Source organism: Patiria miniata, unplaced genomic scaffold, assembly GCF_015706575.1.
Source record: "Patiria miniata isolate m_02_andy unplaced genomic scaffold, ASM1570657v1 HiC_scaffold_16, whole genome shotgun sequence".
Lineage (NCBI taxonomy): Eukaryota > Metazoa > Echinodermata > Asteroidea > Valvatida > Asterinidae > Patiria > Patiria miniata.
In genome coordinates this window covers 11,294,487-11,303,296 of record NW_024037054.1, presented here as the reverse complement: position 1 = coordinate 11,303,296, position 8,810 = coordinate 11,294,487, and the positions used below count along the sequence as shown (strand labels likewise).

General features: G+C 41.2%; 1 protein-coding gene across 1 annotated transcript; it reads right to left on the bottom strand.

Moving 5' to 3' along the window:
• Nucleotides 1–813: 813 nt before the first annotated feature.
• Nucleotides 814–6,987, bottom strand: LOC119722996. The gene is made up of 9 exons (XM_038193446.1): nt 6,883–6,987; nt 5,979–6,234; nt 5,319–5,403; nt 5,069–5,121; nt 4,023–4,151; nt 3,474–3,667; nt 2,596–2,673; nt 1,733–1,949; nt 814–910 (listed from the first exon to the last, which is right to left on the bottom strand). The coding sequence occupies exons 2-9, from the start codon at nt 6,220–6,222 to the stop codon at nt 876–878; spliced, it is 1,035 nt and encodes a 344-aa protein (XP_038049374.1). The 5' UTR covers nt 6,223–6,234; nt 6,883–6,987; the 3' UTR covers nt 814–875.
• Nucleotides 6,988–8,810: the final 1,823 nt, after the last annotated feature.

The following is an 8,810-nucleotide window of genomic DNA, read 5'->3' as shown; positions in this document are numbered from 1 at the left end:
GAGATGCAACTAAGGTATTAAGTGAAAGCAAATGAACCATCCTTAAAGATGGAGCTACTTTTATTAGTGTACAATGTCTTAACTTTTACATATGAGCCCGATGTTTTTGGATTACTTTTTGTAAACACCCTGCACAATGTATGTGTACTGCTACACAATGTATAATAATGTAAAACTTTACAAAATAAGGATAAAATATAAATCCAATAGTTCTCCAGGGTCGTTTCAAATCCCGTAGTTCTTAACGTGGTCAAATTGACGAAAAGAGAGGATAAAATTAGAATTTATTTCCAAAGCGCGACAAATTCATTTGAAAAAGGTGAACATGATTTTGCAGGGATATAAATTGTTTAGCCTTGTATTTCAGCTGTGGTGACAATTCCCTGTAAATGTAATATTATAAAATCAAGTTTGACCATTTTGAGCTCAATAAAAGACAACAGAATTTCTTACAGTATGGACACTTAACTGTTACACAGTAAGAAAATGGCTTTGAAAATGAGAAGAATATATCCTGAAGTTACGATTTGCACATTGAAAGTTTTGTATATTTCTGTGTATAATTATTGTTTAATTGTTACCATCACCAACTTTATCAAGTATCATTTCTGCGTAGTATTTTTCCAATCTAAATATTTGAAAAACCCATATTATTTTGCATTTTTAGAAATTGAATGTAACATTGGAACAAGCATATTAGTAATGTTACCCTCAAAATGACTTCATTCATAAAGGGAATTTTAAGTGCCTGAAAAACATTTTCTATCCTGTATACATGTACTATTTTATTTACTATTTTTTTTTTATTTTTTATTTTTTGCTAGCGGAAAATACGGTGTTTTCCCCCGTCTGCTTGTCTTCTTACGGCGGGCGAATCAGAGAACACAGTCCACCGAGTGCACGGATTGATCTGTAATGGAAAAAAATATATAGCAAAATGAGGAATAGTCTGGTGCCTGCCTGTGCGTTACATTTGCGTTCGTTTTTGTATGCGGTGTCTGATAAAAAAAACCCAGATTCAATTCGTCGCAGCGCGAGCATGGCGTGAGTTACGAAAACACGATTTTATTTGAATTAAACTGTTACCGATCTTATCGAGACAACTTGCAGTATCACATTTCATATTTATATGAACAAATGGGAAAGAAAATGAATATTTTCGAGAAGGCATGGACGAATGATCGCGAAAACACGTACTGCACATTGTGAATAACAACACCAAGTACACGATATAAATCCATTTGGATTATAAAGCCAATTACGGTACAGGAAGAAAGTTTCCTATCCAGGGCTTTCTATTGGAAACTATGTTGGAAAGAAAGTAAGCACTGGGGACGAGGTTGTGAGGTTACCTGACCTAAGAGCGTTTTCGAAACGACTGGCTTCGGTTTTGTCTTCGGCTTAAGGAGATTTTAGGCCCCTAACTTCTGGAAATCCAGCTACATTTTGGTGCCTGTTATGCTTCAGGAACATTCAATCGGTTGATGTGAAGCCAAAACTTGGAATATTTTTGTTTAGTTTGCTTCTCAGTGAATCAGAAGTCGGAGGCAAAGCCGAAGACGAAGCAATGACTACATTTTGATCTTAAAAATTTTAAATCCCGGATTGAAATGCATGGTTTGTGTTTTCGTGTATGCTTTTGAATTTTTTTCTTCCTTTTTTTTTTTTTTTTTTAAACTTTTTGCGCCCCCCCCCCTTTGATATTTTAAATCTGATACTCGACTGAACTTACTGTGTCTCATGAGAACTTCGGAGCAGATTTTGCGGTACGCCGACGTCTGCTTGAGCTGGTCAAATGCTGGGTCCCACCAGTTGGTTACCAGACTATCTTTACGGAGCATCATTCCAGCACCGGCCAGCATGCAGGTGGTGATAGGGGCTCGATCCATCACCACGTCCAGATCAGACTTCAGATCGAAGATTTGCTCGTTGGTGAACAGCGCATCCACCTGACATGGAAAAAAAAAGTCAACTCTAAATGGTCCCAGAACTATATGGTTAATGCTCTTTAGAGGTCTTCAGGGTTCGAAATTAGCGGTAGCCCGCTAGCCAAATGCAAGTCGAAACAGCGGCGGGCTAGTCAAACTATTCCTTAAGTAGCCCGGCTGGCGAGTCAAAAAAATTATTGGGCTACGGCAAAGATGAAAGAAAGCCTCATCAATTTATTCATAATTTTATGGTAAAATTATTAGTTCTGTTTATTAAAAACACTGACAAAATTGCCTCAGAATTGAGCCTGAAAATACGCCATTTTGTACTTGAGCCAAAAAAGAAAGGCGGGCTAGTGAGAATGCCCCCGGGCTAGTTTAGGAGTCTGTTTCAGTAGCCCGGCTGGCTAGTGAATAAAAAAGTTAAGGTTGAACACTGGGTCTTTCATTGCATCACCGTGGCGGCTCTTGTCTCTATTATGGACGCCTTTGTACTTGGTAGTCATTCATAATAGACAAACGTCCATAAAGTAAAACAGAACTAATTAAAGTGAATGTACGGCCATCGGGATAAAACGAAATCAGATTAGTTGAGGTGTAAGATTAAAACCATTCCAAAAGCTTTAGTAATAAAATGGACGCGTCTATAGACTGCTGTCATTCATACCTCAGAATTATTGACCGCTGCGATGATTTCCTCTCTGGTGGAATAGTGACGAATGTTAGCTGCTGGAAGATTTGCTCCCTGAACGGAAAGAGCCAACTCGTTTATCAACCTGGGCAAGCAGTTTATAACTTGATTCTAGTCGAAGGTACCGTTCAGTTCATGATTTGTTTAAGCGACGTGTTAGGAAAGATTAACAGCCATGTTTAAACTTTGGTTGCAGTGCACTACTATGACCACCTATCACAAGCGGCATACTTTGGGTAATTGTGGGAGGAAACGAAAGATGAAAGGAACCCAAGGTGTTGATAAATAAAAACACCTAAGTGTTCCTTTCTAGAACCTCACTAGAACCACCCGGTGACCTCCCTCACTTTCCTAAACGAATACTTTCTGCGGATCTAGTATAGTTCAGATCTCAGGCCCGAAACCGTGAAGGATCAACCCCGCCCCCCCCCCCCTCAACTGTCAAATGTGTGAGTTGGTGGATACCACTGCACTCAAAAGATGCCTTTAATGATAGAGCTACTCCCTGCCAAAATGGTTGGGACACTTGGAAATAACCTTAGCCTCCCACGGTCACCCACTCCCCGCTCCTCCGGTCAATGTTGTTCTCTTCAGCTGATGGAGCACGCACCGCGCAATGAGAGACAACATTGAACGGGGGCCAGGGAGGCCAGGATTGTAGGACCCATGCTTGAATGCAGTGCTATAGAAGGCGCCCGATGCTCACGCGAACACGTTACGGGTTTGTGCCATAGCTATCTGAAAAATAAATAAGTTTTAAGCACATTTTATTCTTGTGGTATTTGTATGCGGAGTCCTGTAGCTTTTAGCAAGTCCTCGGCTTCATATTACAACAAATAAAATGATAATGATACCGGAATCTTCTCTCGTTGGATGCAGAATTCATTGGAAGCGTCTCCATCCGCAAACCCGATGGTCTTGCCAGTCAAGTTCAGGCTGCTGAAGTTTCCTGGATTGCCCCTCTTGACATAGAAAAGGCTCTCCAGAGGCTTGCGAAAAGGCTTGGTAAAAGACACGGAGGAAATCCGCTCGTAGGTTTGAAACCAACCTATAAGCGTGCAAAGCAAAAATCATTAGAATTCAGAAAGTGCAAGTAGGTAAGCAATCAAACAAATGTACAAGGGGTGTCGACTTTTACTACAGCTATGAATCGAGTGCAATAATGCACTAAGAAAAGAATACACTACATGATCGTTTGAAGCTTGCCAAAAAAACCCAAGTAGGTTTTGGAACGAAGACGTGGTCAGAGTTTTTCCAAACGTGGCCTTGACTGCCACCTCGGTTTCAGGAGATTTAAGGCCTATAACATCGTGAACATAGAAGACCAAGCCAGAGATGAAGCCAAAGTCGGAGACAAGGCCGACGTTTGGAAACACGTGAAGTTTCTTGTAATCTCGTCTTACCAGTGCAGCCATCGTACCAGCGACTGACGAGCCCCGGCCCTGGGCGTGGTCGCTGCCCAGCCTTCGACCGATAGCAGTTCTCATAGATGTCCCACATCAGGCGGCAGTTCTTGTTGGCCACGTTGCAAACTAGAAAGTAGAAGATAAGTTGTTTTTATCGGCGGGTATCCTTTCACACTTGGTCGGGGCTGATTTCGTCATCCAAGTTTCCATTAATTTTTAAAACAAAATATTAAACGAATAATGCTCTGTCGTGTGACAGGTTTTCTGATTTTGTTGAGTAAGGGCTCCGTGCTAAGCTCAGTTGGGTTTTTTAGTTCCACAAAATATTGCCCATACCCGGCATTTATGAAAAATTGCTACTAGCATGTACCTCCTGCATATTACCATTTGATTTGAGTTGGTTTGGTTTATATGCATGGGTTGGGTGGGTTGGTGAGGGTGGTTGGGTTGAGTTTGGTATTAAAGATAGTACTGGATTGGGTGCATTTGGGCTGGATTGGGTTGGGTTTGTTTGGTTGAGTTTATAGGTTTGGTTGGGTTAAATTAGTTTGGGTTGTATTGGGTTGGATTGCGGTTGAGACGTGTAGTTGGCTTGGTTTGGATTGGTTTGGGTTACTCGGACTGGTCTTGGTTGAGTTTGTTTCTGCATTCATATAGGGGACGTTGAACAAGAGAGGACAATAGGGTCCACAATTCCCGAATGTCCACAATACTGACGATCGTGTACAAAACATTTGGGAGGTCTTCCTAAAAAGTTAAAGTACAAACAAAAGAGGGACAATCTAGGGTCCACGATTAACACAATATTATTGTATGAGTTGGGTTGGGTTATGGTTGGGCATGGGTTTGTTGGTTGGGTTTGGGATGGCTTTGGTTAGGTTGGTTTGGGTTGGGTTAGGTTGGGTTGAGTTCTGCTGGGTTTGGTTTGGTTGTGTTTGGTTCTGGTTAGGCTGGGTTAATGGGTTGGACTGGTTTAGGTGTGGCTTTGGTTTGGTTGGGTGAGGTCAGGTTGGATTAGGGTTTGACTTCACTTTTTGACTTACCAGCCTCGACAATGTCAACATGGAATCCCCTCAAGGTCCCCGCCAGATTGTCTCTGTTTGGTGCACAAATAAAAGACCGAACTTAAGTCACTTTTTATGACTGCTACTGTTACAGAAAGTTGAACCATAGAAATACCATTCAGACGAAATCTTTGAAAGTACAAAGAGGAGCGTTGTTTAAAACCTCGAACTTGGATGCTGTATACTTTGCAGGAGGAACTTAATTATGCCTTTCCTTTGTGAAACTTACATATATTCCAAGTTGGTACCGTCGTGCCCGATTGCGAACACCCAGATTTTGTTGGGGTCCTCGAAACCGTAAGGGCTAGGGACTCCTGAAAGTCAGAAACAAAGTGACTGAAATATCATTAAAGGTAAAGTCATGAACGTCATGCACCGTCGTGTGAAGCTGTACGGGGGATAGATCAATTAGGAAAAGATATAAGCCATTTTCCCACCACAAGGAAGATCACATTCTAATAATTAATCTGATAACAAATTTAACCGTGGTACCTATTATTATACCACGGTTTTCTACAAAGGAATTCAGCTCAAACTATCATAGGCACAGATAGAGATTTTTTTTTTTTTGGACTTTACAGTGTTTTAATCACGTTTAAAGATATTTTTTCAATGTACAGTGTTTTAATCGCGTTGAAACTAGTAATGTTTTTGTTTTAGTAGTCAACTTAGCATACACAATCGGGAAATTATTGTGATCACATTGCAAGCTGCGGTACATAACACACTGGCAGTATGATGTACACATTCTATAGGCTGACTACAGTAATTCTAGTTATTCAGCGTTAACCCGAACAAAGCACTTTTTTTAGAGGTTACATATTGTTAGAGGGGCCTTTCTTTGGTATATTTTCTGAAACGCTTGATCGAGTTTTTACAGTATATGTACCTATGTACGTTATTGTAGGCCCGTTCGAGCTCCCGTTCGGTAGCTGTACCATAGTGGTAACGGGTGTGTTGGGTCGGCCCAGGGACAATGCTGACAGCACCACAGCGAAGATCGCAACGATACCAACGATCACCACAGCTACGATCAGAAATAACACCTGCCGTCTAGGGGAGGATTCGCCTCGAATCACCCCCTTACCGGCCTTCTGGCTGGTCAGATCATCCTCGTCACTTGCTTTCATCATTGCAGTGTCCCACTAACAATAATGGAAACCGAAAGAAAATTGATCTGATAGAATTATAAAAACGGAGAGCAATTTTCTCCATGGATGGATGTGACAAGAAGAATTCAAAAATCGTTGCAGGAGAACAAAACTCTATTGTTTCTATCAAAGAGTGAGCAGTCACTCTGAAAATTCAACCCGTCTGACCAAAACTAGGGAAAATTCCGATTTAGTGTGAAATTCATTCAACCGAAGAGATGAGTTTTCACTCGAGACAAATTCCAATGTGAAACGTTTTTCAAAGAATTTTTCCTCAAAAATAACATGAAACTTGTTAAAAATATCCTCAAAACTTCAGTCTAAAAACCCATGAAGGATCAGCGTGAAAAACAATCGCGTGGCAATGATATCGGTGGGGTGGGGTGGGGTGGGGGAAGGGGTTGGGGGAAGGGGGGTCGGAGGGCAGGGGCGGATTCTGCGCCTCCCTTTCGGGATCCAAAATGTGATGCATTTTTATTTTTGGGTGCCTTAAGTGATAGGAGCTTGATCAAATGGTTATCCTTCACAGAAATAAAAAGACCAACAAAATTTTGATGTTATGTTAACCTGCCTACTGTTGTCGTTCTTAATCATCCTAACAGAAATTCTTCCAAGAAGAACAAAGAAAGAAATGTTGTTTACCTTTTTGTGGCAATGATGCAAACCTCAAATCGTGCGTTGCTCTGTCTGTGGCATAGAACATTCTGAACCATGGGCACTGCCGGCCTACATAAGCTTAAAAAAAATGTTCCAACTCTCCAACCCTCTAGATTTGAATATCAATAAACAATTGTTAGTGAAGTTCATGTCTACTCTGTGGTCTGTACCAAACAGTAAAAAGGGGTGTCTACTGCACATATTTTTGCAATAATCTCCTATATTTGCATCAATGTATGCTATTGATGCATATGCTCTCGCTTTTTAGAATATCGCTTCTTTTGTTTTGTTCTTCAGCCCAAATGCCCCGTGATACCTACTCTGCATATGAGTTAGGCTGATATGCTCACTGATAGGTATTGTAATTGCTATTAAAGTTCATTGGGGATTGTATGCCACGAAACAGTCTTCAAAAAAGTCATAATGGTATAATTGTGTCCCCGATTTTAACGATAAATAGGTCAACATCCGTAATAATCACCGAAAGACGCAAATTAACTCTACCGGAGATTTTAGGCTTGTGCCCCGATTGAATGCTCAATAATTGACCGAAAGTATGGATTGGTAAAGAACTTCGCAATGATTAGCGTCTTGTAGCCAGACTAGCAATATCCTTGAAAATGTTGTAAACATGTACGGAAAAAGCAGAGAAACGGACTGGGCATATAGAAATTCACTCTTACAAGTTTGAACTGCAACTGGTGCACAATGTTGATGAAAAGAAGCCTGCCATACTTTGTTGATAGTGCGTGATGTGGAATTGATCAACGGGGATCACATTTCTGCGTTAATGGTTTTGTTTGGTGGTTGGTCTTTTTCATTTTACCTCTAACACGTAATCTTAGGCTTTGATTCACACCTATCAATAGCCAGGCTTCGATTCACACTATAGGCGGTTGAAGGCCCACAATGGGCACCACAACCATAGAGTGGCACGAAGACCTGCCTTGAAAGTCATACATAAATGCATACCACGCCATATGTTCACCTTGATTTTCTTGAAAAGAAATAGAGAGAGCGGAGAGGCTGTTTTGTAAATGACAATGCTATTTTTTTTTCTATGCATTTTAACGGGGGGGGGGGGAGATGTATTATTGTGAACAAAATGGAATGATCCAAACAAATACATTATGTTCTGTGTATATTTTGGCACTACTCATGCTAGTTAGACATGTGCCACGTTTAAACTTAGGAAGTCAAAAGAGTACATGTATAATTAATATGCTCCATCAAGATGAAATACAGAATAGTTTTTGAGAAATTAAAGGATATCAGCTTGCGCAACTTATTTTGGGACAACCTGTATAAATGGTTTAAAAGTGTTTAGGGGGCCTACTTAATTATACTGTTAAAGGTGGGCAAATAACCAGCTAAAGATACTTTGATTTGGGTTGCCCGGCTGCCTGTCAGCATGACGTAACAGGGCACATAATTGATCTATAACTGACTTCAAAATCAACCGCACCGGTGCATAGCTAAAATAAATCTACAGCTTGGATCGACCCTAGTGAAGTGCGCCCCCACACTGCCGCATGTTGTGAAGATGCTGCAGTAAGGAGATAAACTCCGCTCGTGCCCCGGCCGCCCTGCAAACTGGGTGCACACCAGTAAATAGACCATTTCCGTCCGCCGAGCTCATGAATAAAAGTTATACACTCAATTTTTCTAGAGAGCCATGGATTTGGGAAATTGAAGAGATATGGCAATACACCTCTGGCCCGCACTTGGGGCTTCCACTTCGGAGCATTTTGGATGCGATCGGGCCCTAAATTGGTGCTTTTAGCACCCATCAGCCTCTCCCAGAGTCCCTGTTTGCAGGGCTGGGGTACGAGCGAAATCATGAAGATAACCTTTCGTTGAGGGCGCATGTCGTGGTTTATATTTTTTTAACAGAAACTTGAGGCTTCCCCCAG